The sequence below is a fragment of the Sinohyriopsis cumingii genome, chromosome 8 (assembly GCF_028554795.1).
Source record: "Sinohyriopsis cumingii isolate HCF-2022 chromosome 8, ASM2855479v2, whole genome shotgun sequence".
Classification (NCBI taxonomy): domain Eukaryota; kingdom Metazoa; phylum Mollusca; class Bivalvia; order Unionida; family Unionidae; genus Sinohyriopsis; species Sinohyriopsis cumingii.
This window is the reverse complement of record NC_142968.1, coordinates 5,720,903-5,738,069: the sequence shown is the minus strand read 5'-3', so window position 1 is coordinate 5,738,069 and position 17,167 is coordinate 5,720,903. Positions and strand designations below refer to the sequence as shown.

The window sequence follows — 17,167 nt, the reverse complement described above, 5'->3', positions numbered from 1 at the left end:
ACATAGCGACACGTAACAAAGGATGTTGTGCATAGCGACACGTAACAAAGGATGTTGTACACAGAGACACGTATAAAACGAAGTTGTGCACATAGATACGTATAAAAGGATGATGTGCATAGAGACACGTAACGAAGGATGTTGTGCACTGAGACACGTATAAAAGGACGTTGCGCACAGAAACACGTAACTAAGGATGTTTTGCACAGAGGCACGTGTCAAAGGATGTTGTGCATAGCGACACGTAACAAAGGATCTTGTGCACAGAGACACGTATAAAAGGACGTTGTGCACAGAGACACGTGTTAAAGGTTGCTGTGCACATAGATACGTATAAAAGGATGCTGTGCATTGAGACACGTATAAAAGGACGTTGCGCACAGAAACACGTAACTAAGGGTGTTTTGCACACAGGCACGTATAAAAGGACGTTGCGCACAGAGACACCTAACAAAGGATGTTGGTATGAAGATGCATATTTTTTTGACCTATATAAACCCGAAAAATTTAAATGTATTGATTCGCTCTTTTGTTACTATTGTTGCTGTTACTGTTATTGTTATAGTCATTATTATTATTATTATTATTATTATTATTATTATTTTCTGAACACCAGGTTATGGTACCTATGGAACAAGTAACATTTTCATTTCTGGAATATCAGTTTGCATAATTATTTTGCAATATTTCTTGTATTACAATCTAGTGTATTTTCAGATCTTTCAGTATAACCCTGACTTAAACAGTTTAGGATTTAGGAAATTAGATGCAGTAATCATTTTGTTGTGGGGTTTTTTAATTTAAATTTTGTATACAAAGTTTAAATTTAGAAAATGATTAAAATCATAACAGCCAATAAGGCTGTATTCAAAGTTGTTAGGGAATGCATCTAAGAATTATGATGCCTATGAAAATACATGAAATGGCATTTTATGCCAAGTCTGGTTATTGATGATAATGTGCCTGTACCCCTATCCATTAATAATACATTAATCCACTACATCTCTGACAGCAAGATTTGTAACTGTATTATTTCTTTTATACAAAACAATTAGTAAAATTTGCAAGTCATTGTCATACCCATACCAGGATAACGAAATAAAAGGAATACGTTAGGACAATTGTTTGTATTTTTAATAATTTGCCCTAGAGCCACGTCAAGAACTTCAGACTTATAAAGGCTGCAATTCTTCACGTCGCACACTTGTTGCTTGTCTCTGCATGTTGTTGCGTCTTTTACGATACAAAAAGCATGAAACAAAAACCAGTCCAAGCACTGTCACCGAAACTAATCCACATATAAGTCCAATTTCCAGTTTGCTTGCCCCTTCTTGGCCACATGGTGATGACGCCCCATCTGTAGGAGACACCTGATGTTGCCAATCATTGTATTTCCAGACCTCAGCCGGCAACGCTTTCATATGAAACAAAGAAACAATACAAGATTTGGAAGAGTTGCTCCATAGAAAATTTGCGCATACGTTTGTGCGCATATCAAGAAGTAACATTAATACGAGAGAGCTTTTCCCAATATGCGCTATCTAATAATTGTTCTTTTGCCCAAAAATAATTAACTTGATAAGCATCTTGATACGCTACTGACATGCAAAGCACTAAAATAAAGCCGATATTTGTATCAGTTCTGAAAATTCGGAATACGCTACAAATTACCTTGCAATGTCCATGGGATAAAATGGCTTACATCTCATTTTGTTTTTGATAATGCTAGTGTTGAACATTGTTATTATGTATGAACTGTAATTGTCATAGCTAAAACAGCAATGAGTGATATCGTGGAAAAAATTATTGTTGATTTGATTTCTTTACCTGGCTTGAAACCCCAGTATGAGAATTTTTCTTATCATCTACTGAACACAACTTTTGAAAAATTCCCGATTTTTCACAATTATTATCATGAAAAAGTATGTATTTCCAAAGAATATACCGATTTAGTGATATTTTTATCTTCTTTATTGACCAGGCAGGTATATGGAATGACATGGCTTGTGTACTTCATTTACATGTCAGGTAGATTGATTGACGAGATAATTTACTCGTTTTACCTGTCATATAGGTTAATTGACGATATGTATTAGTTACCTTTCAGGTAGGCTTACTGACGAGATGTGTGTATTTTATTTACCTGGCAAATAGGCTGATTGACAAGCGGCAACGGCATCATTGTTTCGTTTAAGGCTATAGTTCAGAAGAACAGAAATATTGTAGTGCCCAGAGTCCTTTTTTGAAATGTTATGGAGCGATATCCCATAGGTTCCATTTCTCTCCACGCGTCCTGCATAACTTCCTATGGGTGTAAAGACACTGCCCACAGCAGTAGCTATGGTTGTGTTTTCCTTGAACCAAGTCACACCTAGCACAGACTCGTTGGACGATAAGGAACAGTCCCACATAAAAATTACTGAGTGTGTATTGTCACCAATGAAACGGACAGGATCTTTTGCAACCGGGCATTCAAAACCTGAAACAAAGGGTTTTGTTCATCAAGGCTGGCATATACTATAATTAGTATTGATTCACTAGAAAATGTCCTGTCAAAGAAAGGTGCAGATGATATTAAACTTACAAACCATATTCATAAATATCATGTACAACTGATGTCTGTTTATCTGTTATTCAGCTGATCTGAAATGCAAAATGGTACTTTTCTTAAATGTATTCACGAAAAGCACCTTTTTATAACTCTGATACAATGACCATGTAGATAGTATCTGTAGAAGCTATCTCTTTCTTAAAACCCATTACTTTGTAAAACTTTAAACTAACATTTGTATTAAGCCTCGAATATTTAACGGTTATGGTTTAAAATACAATCGAAACAATTTAGATCCGTATGAAAAGTACTAGTCAGTGGTTTCGGACGTTTCATCCTCGAGCCAGCTAACTTCATATCTTTATTCTCGCGACAAACGCGAATAAAACGCATATGATTGACACACAAATACAAACACGGCTCCGATCTGTGCGACCGCCCTCTCCAAACGTACATACAATCTGCGAGAGTCCCACTTCAATATTAATAACCAGGGAGCCGATGTTGCAAAAGCTACATCGATTTTTAGCTTAAAGTATTGCGATAGCGGATTTTTGTAACCGTTTAGTTTTTTACCCAATGTAAATGCAACTCGTGATTGCCTTGAACGTGCTAGCGCCTCGGTTCCGTATTTAAGCACAACGTCATCTCAAGTATTCACTTTTAGCCAACACGATCTCGAACACCACCGATGTAACGGTTTTGTTTGCTATGATCACCAGGTATATTCTACTTATTGTATTGAGACTGCTGATGCAATTGTAAAGAAATCGTTTTACTACCTCCACCCGTGACACCGGTTACAATCGAGAGAACTGCAACAGCAAATCCGACTGATGTGCCTATAATCGATGTAGTCGCGATTCACGTCACACCAAGGCCAATGGTTGCAGCCGATGCAAGAGCACAAATTGCATCTTCAACCACACATAAGTGCTTGTATTTTCTTAGTAAGACTTGCTTTTTATTTCATCTCGTAGCTGCTGCTCCGTTTCGATTATTTGTTTCTCGCGTCGGCAACTTTGAATGTCTATCACACACGCATTTCAAACCAAGCACTTTTTTTACTTGCATAATTGCCGTGCAATTATAACAAATATCTCCCAGGCAAGTATCTATGTTTCTTGCAAGTGTGATCTCCGGGGACTTACCAGCATGTTTTCATAAAATGGCATCGACTGCGCTGTCATTTGTTGATGTGGTGAAAATCAAACGATGTTCTTTTGCTGGCCGAGTTAATGTGGATATTTCGAAATCAGTGACGGGAAATTTTATTGCGAAGAAGCCATACCTGGGAGCTTCCACGCTCGCAGCGATCGGGCCCTTTCAAGTGTTGCCATGATTCCAAGCTGGGCTCAAGTTGATATTGGTACAAAAGGGCGGTCCAAGCGATCGATTTCTATCTGGCCCTCACGTTGATTATATTTCAGCGTACATGAGGATCTGTTATCCCCGGTTTCAGGAGATGTACATTGACAAGCGATACAACGTCACCATCTATGTTTGCACCGTCCCCCAGGTGAAATAACCCATCGTCGGTAAATTCAGCAACATATTCATCGAGTGGCTGTTGAGAATCCATCACGTGATGCTGAATCGGAAATGCCAAAGACGGTTACGGACCATTCCGGATCGACGCTGAGTCCTTCGAACGGATTTCAATCTGCCGTGACTAATGATGTTGATACTGCATACGCGATATTCTTAAGCAGTGTCCGATATATCGATACCCGATATTAGTAACAGCAAACCGAGATGTCCCTAATCAGGTATCGCTATCATCATGCTACTCCAACCAAAAACGTTTAGTTCCGATTAACATAAACAAGTATGATCAGGTCTCGCGCATGTGTCACGGAATAAAGCAAGAAAATAACTTGGTGATGCATTATAACGATGATATGTTGTTGATTTCGTTGACGCGTACAACGATTACTTCGAGTAGTTTCATTTCTGTTTTACATTGACTAATAGTAACCGAAAAATATGTGCATTTCGTTGCTGGTTGTTCGCAGGGAGATATATGTATTTCCTGCCGTGTTTTCTTTTAGTACTTATACGATGCATCTTATATACGCATGCATAGTGATCCCGATATCTTTTCAGGTGGTGTCTACATTACAGTTTACTATAGCCATAGCGGTGAGCACTAATTTATTATATAAAGTTATATTTGTAATTTCACCCAGACCTGAAATTTCTCATACAGGTGTACCATTATATCTTTTGTTCTTAATACTTGGAATTCCGGTAAATTGTACCGCATTATGATGTGAACAATCGTTACTGTAGTTTACTTTCGGTATATGTATATTGAAAAAGAAAGTTAAAAAGGTTGTATATGTTGAAATGGCTTTTTGAAATAATCGTAAGTACGTAATTTTTGTGTTGGGTATGATTCATTGGGTGTATATATATTTTTACATTATTGACGTTTATTCATTATAATACGCAAGCAGGTTAGTTTCATTTGTAGCTGGCTGTGTGGCAGCTTAGCTTGTAAAAGGACAAAGTGAATAACAATACATCATCGTAGTTAGCAACATGGCAAACTTGATGGAAACAAAGCAACATAGATGGCGAAAGGACTGCATTGCTGGAAATAGATCAACATGGATTGTTATAGTTTGCTGTGGATGGCAACATAGTAACATAGTTTACAACAGAGTTACATATTCAACCCCAAAGCAACGGAGTGACGCACTGGCGTCACCGGAAATGAGGATGGAGGGTCAAAAAAGTCCGTTCAAAGTATATCGATTTCGGACTACGTACTTATATATTGAACTGTGAATTTTAATTTGTGGAAGTGCATATTTTTTTTATTAACCTTGTAATAGGTTGACCACTGGGTCTGGGAACCATCCCAAGGTCACCTTACAATCAAACATTTCTGGTTGTCAGTTAATCTAAGGATAATAAATATAATCTACAGAGAAAGAAAAAACACATACACACGCATGCACACATGCATATGGCACACAATCTAGGTGACATGGACTTTGTGATATTACAGTATTTTGTTCCTGTTTACCAGCAAGTCAGAGACAAGTTACATGTTCATTATTGAGGTCCATTTTTGAAGAAATCGGTCATTTTTTCATTTACCTTAGTATTGTATGTTTCAATGTTCTTGTGCATTGCAACTATTTGCTTGAAAGCAAAAATAGAAGGATTTTTCACATTGAATCTGCAAGTATAAATTTAATATTTTGCCAAAAAAAGCAGGAAATTACACAAACTGCCCATTTGTTCACTTCCTAAGAATGATTTTTTTTTTTCTGACAGATGTACAGATGTGTAAGCGCACATGGTTGCATCAACCACATGCCGCATTATTAATAACAGGTTCACAGTATAGTCTATTTAAATGTCATTACTTATGCGTGACGACGTTGATATCGTTTCATTTGGTGAATTCGTTATTTTTTTTGTGTTCACGAGAGTCTTTTTTTATCTTTTGAAGTCAATATCATAGTGTGTAAGGAAAATAATTATTAGAGTACATGTGCTTGTTTGTTTCTTCGAAGTAATTTATTTCTCTCTTTTTCATTCCATTGTTGCATTAATATTTCTGGTGAGAGATTTGGGACTCTAGTACTTCATTATCATTTTTATTTTTCATTCGCATACATTGTGTGTGGCGTTTTCACTTAATTAATAACCATTCGTTTACATCCTGTTCCAGCATCTTTTAAGGTTTGGGTCTATCAAAAACATTTTCAAAATCACCATAAAGACTCCTCCCGTTTGCAAAGAGTACGAGATTATTTCCCCTTCATTTGCTTCACTGGTTAATATTCCAGTAGGGCAGATAACTCCTCGGCTGCATTGATGTCCACATATTGTTGCACTGTAGTGTGTGTATTGTCGAAGGGTTCTTGCATCCGTCAAATTCTATTTTCGTTTATGATAAAGTCGTCGCTCATTACGTCGCTGGACGTTTCAATTTGTGATCGTGTGTGTGTGCCGAAGTAATACTTAATAAAGGCGACTGATGCACTAGATTTTATTGATTTCCCCAGTGTTTGCGCGGTTGCAACTTGCGGTTCTAAAACATTTTTGATGTAAACGTTGGACGTTTGCAGTTTTTCAGTTTCGTCTTTAAAATTCCTTAGCTCGTCCGGGTCGACGACAACAAACCGGTTGCTCAAATGGTCAGCTTTCTGAGCTGGCACGCCCGTAAATATCAATAGGCATTACTTATTATCAAGCTTAGTTTTTAATTAACAAGGCATCATAGACAAACCTTTGCGATGTTGGTGAACGCTCGAGTGCTCTCGGTGCTTCAACAGCAAGATATGCACTTATCGGGCCATCTGCGTTAGTTTGAAACGGCAACGTCGAATAAAACGAGGTAAACGAACGTATCCAAAGGCGGCCAAGTCATCCAATATGTAGCAGTCGTACCATGCAAATTCCTCCGCGGATACTGTAGAGAGTCAATCAACTAAAACTATCCAAGAAGAAGAATCATCTATTTTTCCATGTTGTTGGAAATGACATTTATTTCCGCCCTCGATGCAGTTGTCATTGTTTGCACGAATAAATGACGATCGTATCCAGGCAGGGTATGAAACATAACTTTAAGTATTGCTTTGTTGTGGATAATTGTCAATTGTAAGTTCATAGGCTGTTTGGGGCTCTTCTGTACACGCCAGTGATTTTGCACTGATCTCGAAAGCTTTCATCACTGCTGCTGAAACTTGTTTGCGGAACCAACAATGATTCGCCTCAGAAAATTTGAAAATATTATCACTGGTAATAATCATGTCAACGTGTAAGAAAAGCTGTTCATGAATCCATTTCACTGTAACCACAAGGAATTTGATAAACTCTTCAACCGAGTTCCTGACGTGGAATATCATTTGCGGCTGATGCGCGTCGTCGCATTTGACTACAGTGCAGCAAAACCAGAAATAGGCTTGTTCATTAACTTGTGTACTGTTTGATTGAACTGCATGGGTTTCAGGAAGTGAAGCTTTCACAATAATGTTCCGGCTTTCAAATACCGTGTAAATCACTAACATAACCTTAATTTTCCTTTGCGTGTATGCTGGGTTGTGACATGAACATACGATTTAACTTTTCGCCGACTCTCCTTCAGTAAAAGATCATGGTCGTGAAAGGAACTGTTGCTTGTTGAATTGCTCACCAAAACTCGACACTAATACGTCTTACCATGGAGTTTGCTGTTCTGGCAGACGATTTGGCGAAATTATTTTATGCATACGAAATGAAGTTGTGCCTCTAAGGCATACAACTAAAAGAGATCATCATTGTAGCGTCAGCATCAATAATTGTTTTTTATGTTTTTGAAGATATCGTAGACAGATGAAGGACGCTGCTCCAATTAATCATATAAACAAAGATGCCAGTGTTGAGACATTCAAACTTGCCTATGTCTGTTGCGTGTACAGGGAATTCTATGTTACCAAACTCAAGTTCATATATGTTGTGTCGTTAATTTTGTTTACGCTAATCAGTAATGTCAGATGATGGACGCAAAGCGGAGAAGATCACCATTTCAAACGATCGATTGTCATCGCTCATTTTTAACACTGTTCGATGCAGAATACACGTTGGCCTTGGAATTTCACTTGATTCGATCAAAGGTTAAAATGAAGAAATCTTGACATAAAGGCCTGATGAGGCGTAATAACCATCCGTCTACGATTTTATTATTGAGGACTTCAGTGTCTTTTCGATGCGTTCTTACACAGGCACCATGGTGAAAGTGTGCGCGTGAGGTATTGATTCATTTGGGGCTTTTCACCTACATATTTGGAACGAGAAAGTTCACAAGAGAACAATATTCACCTGGATATAAAGCTCCTGTCTCCGAGAGTAGCTTCTCAGCGTCATTGTTTGATTGGTATGCATGTGATATGATTGCCCGGTAGTCTCCAAAATCCCCGACATTATTTGCAACAGGGATTTGCTGGTACACATACGAGGCAAATTGCGCTACAACGTGTGTTCTTTTCGTCATTGACAGCACGTGCGATTGTAGCTCGGCTGGCCTGTGAAATGATTTATTATGCAACTGTTCTGCTGTTGCACGAAGCAGCCTGACAGTCAACAGGGGTTATTTCCTGGAGAGTCCTAACCTTACAAGTGTATCTGTCTTTACTACATATCTCTGTAGTTTTATTCCATAGTGTCGCACAACGTTTCTTGGTTCATTCATGGTAGGGGTATTCGTATAATAAACGCATAATCCAATTGTGAATTCGTTCAATTACCTTTCGCAAAATTCTTTTCATTTTACCGGGATCAGAAGCTCAAATCGCCTCGACAATGAATATTATTTCATTGACTTTAGTGTATTTTTGCGTAAACGTTGACAGTACTATTAGTCTTTTATTTGAATGCATCAGCAATGCTTCCATATTAACACGTACATATCCGTTCTGTTGGCAAAGACAATGATACGACTTGACTCCGATGTCACATCTGATATGGTCAGGAATCTGTACCAATACTTAAAGCGAGCGAGTATGATTTCCAGTAATTTTAATGGTATGTTCTACCGCAAAACTTATATTTTTAAATGAAACACCCCTGCATCTGTAACTACCCTGTTCCACTGAATTTTCTATATACAAGAGGATTTGTTAATATGGAATTCAGTTCATCAATGTTCGATTCATGTTGTCTCTACCCAAACCGACGTGTTGCCACATTATGCAACACTGGATTGTAAACAATCTTACAACTATTATTAATCATAAACGACCTTGCATAGCTGATGGTGATATTAAACGGCAGGGTAGTTTGACGAAGACAGTGCGTACGTGCCGTTGTAATAAAGCATCACACCAACTCGAAACTGACGATTAAGACATTACAACGCGTTGTAGTGCTTGCTTTCTCGTCTCATTGTTTCCTAACATTGGATGCCGCCAACAAGATTGAATGTAAGGGATCGGTGTCTTTGCAATGAAATGACCTTCAACAGAAATCCAACTATTTTTCCGTATCAGTTCCTTATCTTGTCTAATTGCAGTGGTCTTTCCGATCGTCACTGGTAATTTTTCGCCATTTCCCATCATTCCTCTTTGGTTATTTAATGGGACATGTTGTTTTCGATATCTTATGTAGTTATTTCGGAAGACACGTCGCTGTCACTTCGGATGCTGTGGTCATTTTGGTGTCGTTGGTGATTCATAAAACGTTATAATTTAAAATTTTCTTCCACAACATCATGAAAAAATGTTACTCTCTTTTCCTTTTTATTTAACTCGCCGCGGATTAGTCGAGTGAACTCTAAGAAAATTCATAATTTTGTTAATTTTTCAAAGAACTCAGGGTACGTATTTGAAAAATAGTGCACTATCTTTTGAGCCTATATGATATAATGATATGATGCATTCAAGTTCAATATGGATTTGATCTTTCCTGTTCCTAAAGAAACCCACCCAGGTGCAGGAGGTTACATTTCCGCATCAGTCAGAAACGCAAATTCTTTCACCATGCTACATGCGTTTTCGGGCCGTGCTTTCGATATTGGATTTATACTCGATGAGACACTTTGATACAATATTATCTAACAACTCGGAAAGGTATATCAACGAGCACAACACGCTGCTATCAGGTTTGATATACTGTATATACGTCAGCAATCTCGCGCGAGTTACTGTGGTGCCTTTGTGTTTAAAGCCCCAATGCCTCTGTTAATTGCAGAAAGTCGTGTATTTCAAATCATTTACATATTGTTGATTATTGAAAGGTATTTGTCCTAAAAGTCGTTGTATTCCATTAAAAGCAAACAATATCAATTTTTCTTCAAATTATGAGCATCGAGCTAAGAAGCCATGTCATTTTTCGCATGTTTACGAACTAGTCAAATATTGATCGGCGACATCGGTGGGTAAACCGCTGTAACTCGAAGCTGGAACACAAGATTAGATGACGTCGTCATTGTAACATAAAAGCTAACACCACGCTATCTTAGATGGTCTTCAGCCCAAGTTCGCACTTAAAGGTATATTGCATCGGCCCACCTGATCGTCAGTTCTTTCCCAAGTGTTGTTATTGTCCCTGTTATATTGTTAAACGCCATTTTCAGCATAAGATAGGCCATACATGGGGACCAATATAATTGGTGGAGAAAGAACCGTGGAAAAACCCGGAAAGAACCACCGATAAGCGAGAACTTACTGGCAAGCTTTTTCATGTAACCACATTGGCCAAGCTTGAGAATCGAACCCACACAAAGGTGAGATGGCAGTGATCCGTAACGGTGAGCGCTTTGACTCTCGGCAACTAGGGGCCTCCTTAAGTGTTCATGGTATCTAACACATACATATTCTTCTCTGATCAGCTTAAAAATGCAGACAGTCCTCTCTTTATTTGCTCCTGATTCAATGTGTGCGCCACAGCAGTACGGAATTCGTTGAATGTATCACATCTCTACTTTTGGACTACTCGGAATTACCAGCACCTTCGTTAATAAAATTAAGGGGTGACACCTCTTAATTATAACCTGAATATTGAATTTGGTGAAAACATAACATCTTGAATATTTCAGAGAACGGTTTATGTCAGATATCTCCTCTGAAAAATGAATTTGCTCCTCCCAAACATTAATTAGATTGGAAGAATGGTGAAAAGGTTTATAAACGGCGGCATTGAGGCTTTCAATGCATGTGCTTGTTTATGTGCGTGCGCGCGTGCTAAGTTTCCAGGGTTTGGTTTCAAAACCATGAGTTCACATTTTAAGAAACACTATCGTCCACGTGTTTGTGTGCGTGGGACAGTTATAAGTTATTTTTGGTCTTAAAATGTTTAGTGAATCTAATTGCTAGTAAGAAAATTAACATTGATGACTTTATTTATTTATTTATTTATTTATTTTTTTATTATTTTTTTTTTTTTTGTTTGTTTTGGGAGGAGACACAACCTGGCCTTAAACATCATAAAACAACTAATTAAAAGTGTCATGTTTAGAGTCAACAAAATGTAATTACCTGCCGCAGTGATAACGCCAAATGCAATCGCAAGGGCTGATAAAAAATTCACACCTCTATTGACCGTCATTGCCTGAAAAAGTGAATTCATAAAACAACGTTCTGTGTTTATGGTCTATATAATTGAAGCTGAATTAAATTACAACATTTACTTGAAGAAATTTTTGACAAGTATACGAAGCTCGCTTTTGTTATATATATATATATATATATATATATATATATATATATATATATATATATATATATATATATATATATATATATATATATATATATATATATATATGTGTGTGTGTGTGTGTGTGTGTGTGTGTGTGTCTGTCTGTCTGTCTGTCTGTACGTGCGTACATACCTACGTATGTATGTCTGTATGTATGCATGTATGTATGTTTGTATGTACGTATATATGTATGCATCTATCTATCTAGCTAGCTAGCTAGGTATGTAGCTAGCTAGCTATCTGAGCTCAATTTTGAAGATGTTTCCTTTCTACTAACGGTTTTTTTAAATTAAATATCTACGACCAATGCCAAAAATATTATTCCGTACTAATGATGCACATTATGACAAAGGGATGAACAGCCTATTCAAATGTCTATAACGTCTTCCTCGAGTAGAAGACGATAATGCACTAACAATAATTCCTCATAGCACTTGGTCGACGATACGACACTTGAATAAACCTACATGTGTATGTGATTGTGCAAAGATGTGTGTGATGTGATTTGGATTTGGATTTTTAACGTAGCTTTAACAAATTTTCAGTCATATCGCTACGATGTCTGCAGTGTGGCAGTTTATAGTGATGTCTAGCACTGGGGCATCAGGGTGATGTGATGTGATTTTGATTTTTAACGTAGCTTTAACAAATTTTCAGTCATATCGCTACGATGTCTGCAATGTGGCAGTTTATAGTGATGTCTAGCACTGGAGCATCATGTCGCAGACATGTAGCATGATGTCCCACCCAGTCACATTATCCTGACACCGGCCGACCAGTCATAACACTAACATATTAATGCTGAGCGCCAAGCGAGGCAGCTGTTAGTACCATTTTTATAAGTCTTTGGTATGACTCAACCAGGAATCGAACCCATGACCTCCCGCATCCGAGGCGGACGCTCTAACCACTAGGCCACCGGAGCGGTATTGTGCAAAGAAAAACTGTAACAACTAATACATGTTCGTTAAGACTATACATAAACCAATCCATTAAATTGACTAGTAGCAATACAATAAATCCAGTTTGTAGGTCACCGTGTTTTTCCTACTTCAGAAGAATAGTACGTGAAGGGTCTAAACACCAGTATGAAGGGTCCAAACACCTGTGTGAGGGGTCCAAACACCAGTGTGAAGGGTCCAAACACCTGTGTGAAGGGTCCAAACACCTTTGTGAAGGGTCTAGACACCTGTGTGAAGGGTCCAAACACCAATATGAAGGGTCCAAACACCTGTGTGAAGGGTCCAAACATATGTTTCGTTCAAGTACACGTTGGTGTACTAAGCTTTGACTAAATCACAAATCAGCTTTGTATTCTTGCAGTCAGTTATCTCCAGTATTATTACAGTCTGTGTCGTTTACAACGCCAAGAGGCGTACCATCACAACTCCTTCCAGAAACAAAGTGCGGAACAGATGGCATATCTTGTCTGACCTCGAAAATACCACCACCATGCAGCCATGTTTAACATAAATTGATATTAATTTGACACCAATGCCAATTCATTCCGCAGAATTTACTTTAACATCTGCTTTTAGAAAATGTGTTTCTGAAAAAGTGATTGTGTTTAGTATATGCCTGAAGCACTGGTTTGTGTCATAAATCAAAACAGTAAGTAAAGCGAATCGCAAATGCCATGCAAGTCTTGTAAAATAAATGTAGTCTTCAATTCTCAGACGTATACTTAATGAACTTCATATTGTACTTCATAAAATTGGAAAACATTTCAGCTCTAACTGGACTAAATACATTTACTTCATCGACTCTTGTTACTTGGTTATTTTATTGGTTTGTTTATTTGGGGGTAGGGGATGGAGAGGGAGTGGAGCTTGCTGTATTTTCATTTCTATCTCATACAACCTTTGTGACCGTGCTTATGTGAGGCAGTTTGGCATTAGTTTTCCGTGGTTGGATTGTTCTCGTTTGGGTCTTACAGGATTCGTCCGGTTCCAATTATAATTTCCACCGGTTCAGAGCCCATTAAAAATGTACACCTAATGACAATTAAAATTTTATCTTGAGATATCGGTACCCTTTATAATGCTTTATATCACTATAGAAACTAATTTGATAAAAAAACTAACATGTACTACCAATTGATTTTGCTCCTCTAAACTTAAATATAACTAGCTCAATGTTATAAGCAAGAAGACATTATCATTTACGTGCATGTTCTAATTCTTAGAATCAGGCTCCATTCATTGAGTTTTATTTTACCTCATTCATACTACCTATCTATTTAGATCGTTGTAAACTACATCATTTAAGTCGGTTTTCCATTTTTATTCCATTGATAAATAATTTAATTTATACTCTAAAGTTGTAGACTTTGATTCAAAAAGAGCCAAACAGAAATCTTGGTATATTTATGCTTAGGATGGTTGACATTTATATTAGTATTTTATCCATAATTAGACTAAAAAAATAGCAAACACTGAACTAATTGTGCAAATTAAACTTCAGAACTACGAAATAAAGATAAATATATAATCTGCATCACGTTCACTAACACTATGTTACTGATTGGTGCACATAGAACCATTCTAAGCAGACAGATAAACACTTCAAATTAAAACAGAAGTTAACGCTCTTTCTATAATATCATAGAATTTAGAGGGGGGCACAAAATGAGTTATATATATATATATATATATATATATATATATATATATATATATATATATATATATATATATATATTATTTTTTTTCACAAAGTATTTCATTCACTCGGTCAATACATAGCTGCCTGTAGTAAATTTTAACTCCATTCAAATTGTATATACTCGTTGTATAAATTTTGCATTAAAGGAAAATGTGCAAGCCTCGTTTCTATTTAATAAAAAAAAAAAATCTATACATCGCGTGGTATATCATTGATACAGGGTTCATGCTACATATATACAGAAACGAAAAATTATCGAAGCGGAATTATTTTTGTTTGCGGTAATACTTTTGGCAGTAAATTCTGTGCAAATTGTATTTCCTGTGCAATCAAACACGAGTATGCAATGTTATGCAAAATGTATCATATGCAACGCAATTTTGAGAAACATGTCAAGTAATATGGCTTGAACTTCTATTTCGTCATATTAGCAAAGCATACTTTGTAAAAAAAAAGTTTAACAATGGTCACGAAGGTTTTGCAAATGAAAGTTCCAATATATTTGAAAAACTATAGGAATACGACACTTACTTGAAACAAAAATCAATCTGAATTGATCACCAAGTCAGCTAATATATATCCTGAATCGATCGTCCCGAATGGCGTGCGATCGTCACCACTAATATAGAATACAGATGTCTACTAAATACACCTCTGAAAGATATGACTAAAACGGAAGACATGAATAGATATTTGGAATTGACATAGACATCGAAAGAGAAAGTGGCGTAATGCTTAAATTCTAATATAAATACTAATTTCATAAGTCTTCTTAGAAGTGAATAAATTACCTGTATTGCACATTGCCTGTGTTCCGAAATGAATACATGACCTCGTCCAATAGATTTATGATTATGCTAATCGTTCTTGGAAACTTTAAAGTTCAGTGACCTTATCTATATTTAAATTCGTCATACAACGTCCCGTCACCCTAGCTGATTATTTGTCTCAAATATACCTATTGACAGTACTTTGCTTACATAAATAAAAGGAAACATAGACTTGGACTTGCGCTGTAAAAAATTAAACAACTGTCTACATAATATATTTATATAGATATTTTTCGTGAGTTATTTTGCTCACCGTTCTTACATATACATATATTTTGAAATACTACATACATACATAAATACATACATATATGATACATACATACTTGCATACATACATACATACATACATACATACATACATACATACATGCATACATACATAACAGCACATACATAAATAACAGTACATGCAAGTAAGCAATTAGACTAACGTTTATTACATAAGAGAAAGATTTTGACAAAGCTTGTATGGAAGAAACGTCCAGAGTATTGTATTTTCACAAAGTGTTTCAGATCCCGCACACGATGACTTTAAAACGCTTGCTCGAATTCTAATAATAAAAATTACTCATTTTGTCTACGTCGGTTTCAAACATGGATATATACCTACCTCTCAGTACGGATGTAATCTGGAATGAATATCACTTTAAACTATTTTAGCATATACCATTTACACACACCTGTGCAAAGCGAAACTGACACGCAATACATGGAAACGAATGGGTAGTCATTCATTTAAGGGTATTGAATGGGATTCCCCAAGAAGCTACCGTGGGCTTTATATAGTATAAAGTAGAGAGATAACGAGTGTTAATGTTTTCCATAGTTCTACAAACGTAACTACCTTTTACACTACACTTATATATAAAATCCACTAGACGGAAGTAGCCCATTCGTGGTCTGAATAACATTATGAAAGTAATTTCACTAGATAAAATGCTTTTTATTTCAGATTGTATCATTTTAGAATCTTTTATAAATTTGCAGAACAGAAATGTGTAGTTAAAGTTCGGATAGTAGAAATAACGGTTGATGACGTCATCACACTTCACATAGTAAAGATTGATGTTGGACCCGGTAGATTGAAAGAAATGTTAATCGATTTTCTAGATGTTGCCACCTGGTAAGATTATATGACGTTTTTACTGATATTTTTTCTCATAGCAGAAAATAATAGTGGAGAAGAAAATATGATACTTGTATGAGATGTATTATTTATTATGATGATAATGATGGAGAGAAAAAAAAACAGTAGGAAGGGAGATTAGCTGATACTTTATACCACTGATTAACCATCGATGATGATGGTGATGTGTGTGAGTGTGTGTGAGTGTGATTGTGTGTGTGTGTGTTTGTGTGTGTGTGTGTGTATGTGTGTATGCGTGTGTGAGTGTGTGTGTGTGAGAGAGAGAGAGAGAATAGGTGTGTGTGTGTGTGAGAGAGAGAGAGAGAGAGAATAGTTGTGACGGATAAAACCAATATGTAATACGATACATTACAATTAATGACACTGCGAGAAACATCAAAATGATTCTTGTATGATTTTCCGATGATGATAGAGATAGCAAAGGCAGATGACGAATGAAAAACTACTTATATTTAGCAGTTTAGTTCCTATTTACATTAATTGTACAACATAGAATGTTTGGAACGATTCCTGTATGACCCAGGTTTTCAGTCAAAATTACTGCTTACATTTTGCACTTGATTTGCACTTGCTGATGAACATAATCTTTTTTAAGTGGCTTATCTACAGGCATTGTTAATATTAATTTACCTTAAAAGCTGCATAGACTTCAGATTAGTTTATTGTTAATGTAATCCTATCAGGACATGTGTCAGATATAGTTATAACCTCACATGCCCTTGGGATACTTTCTCACCAATAAGCCTACTACATTTTTTGTTAACCATTAACAATCTG

General features: G+C 36.6%; 1 protein-coding gene and 1 long non-coding RNA gene across 7 annotated transcripts in view; one reads left to right on the top strand and one right to left on the bottom strand.

Annotated features, from left to right (window-relative positions):
* Positions 1-17,167, top strand: part of LOC149792888 (uncharacterized) — a 277,792-nt gene that overhangs the window by 114,549 nt on the left and 146,076 nt on the right. The window lies entirely within an intron of this gene.
* Positions 1,117-15,976, bottom strand: LOC149792891 (uncharacterized). Of its 5 annotated transcripts, none has more exons than XM_089966685.1 (5): positions 15,854-15,976; positions 14,942-15,077; positions 11,524-11,596; positions 2,144-2,479; positions 1,117-1,414 (listed from the first exon to the last, which is right to left on the bottom strand). In XM_089966685.1, the coding sequence occupies exons 3-5, from the start codon at positions 11,591-11,593 to the stop codon at positions 1,173-1,175; spliced, it is 648 nt and encodes a 215-aa protein (XP_089822811.1). In that variant the 5' UTR covers positions 11,594-11,596; positions 14,942-15,077; positions 15,854-15,976; the 3' UTR covers positions 1,117-1,172. The 5 variants fall into 5 exon arrangements, with proteins under 5 accessions (XP_089822811.1, XP_089822812.1, XP_089822813.1 ...); XM_089966686.1 differs by having other exon boundaries at positions 14,942-15,029; positions 15,854-15,974; XM_089966687.1 differs by lacking the exons at positions 14,942-15,077; positions 15,854-15,976 and adding an exon at positions 15,202-15,271.

Excerpts from the sequence above, each read along its gene's own strand:
- LOC149792891 (XM_089966685.1), bottom strand. The coding sequence starts at position 11,593 with ATGACGGTCAATAGAGGTGTGAATTTTTTATCAGCCCTTGCGATTGCA. Across the intron at positions 2,480-11,523 it reads TGGCGTTATCACTGCGGCAG|GTTTTGAATGCCCGGTTGCA; the intron begins GTAATTACATTT and ends CCTTTGTTTCAG. Across the intron at positions 1,415-2,143 it reads TCAATCAGCCTATTTGCCAG|CGTTGCCGGCTGAGGTCTGG; the intron begins GTAAATAAAATA and ends TTCATATGAAAG.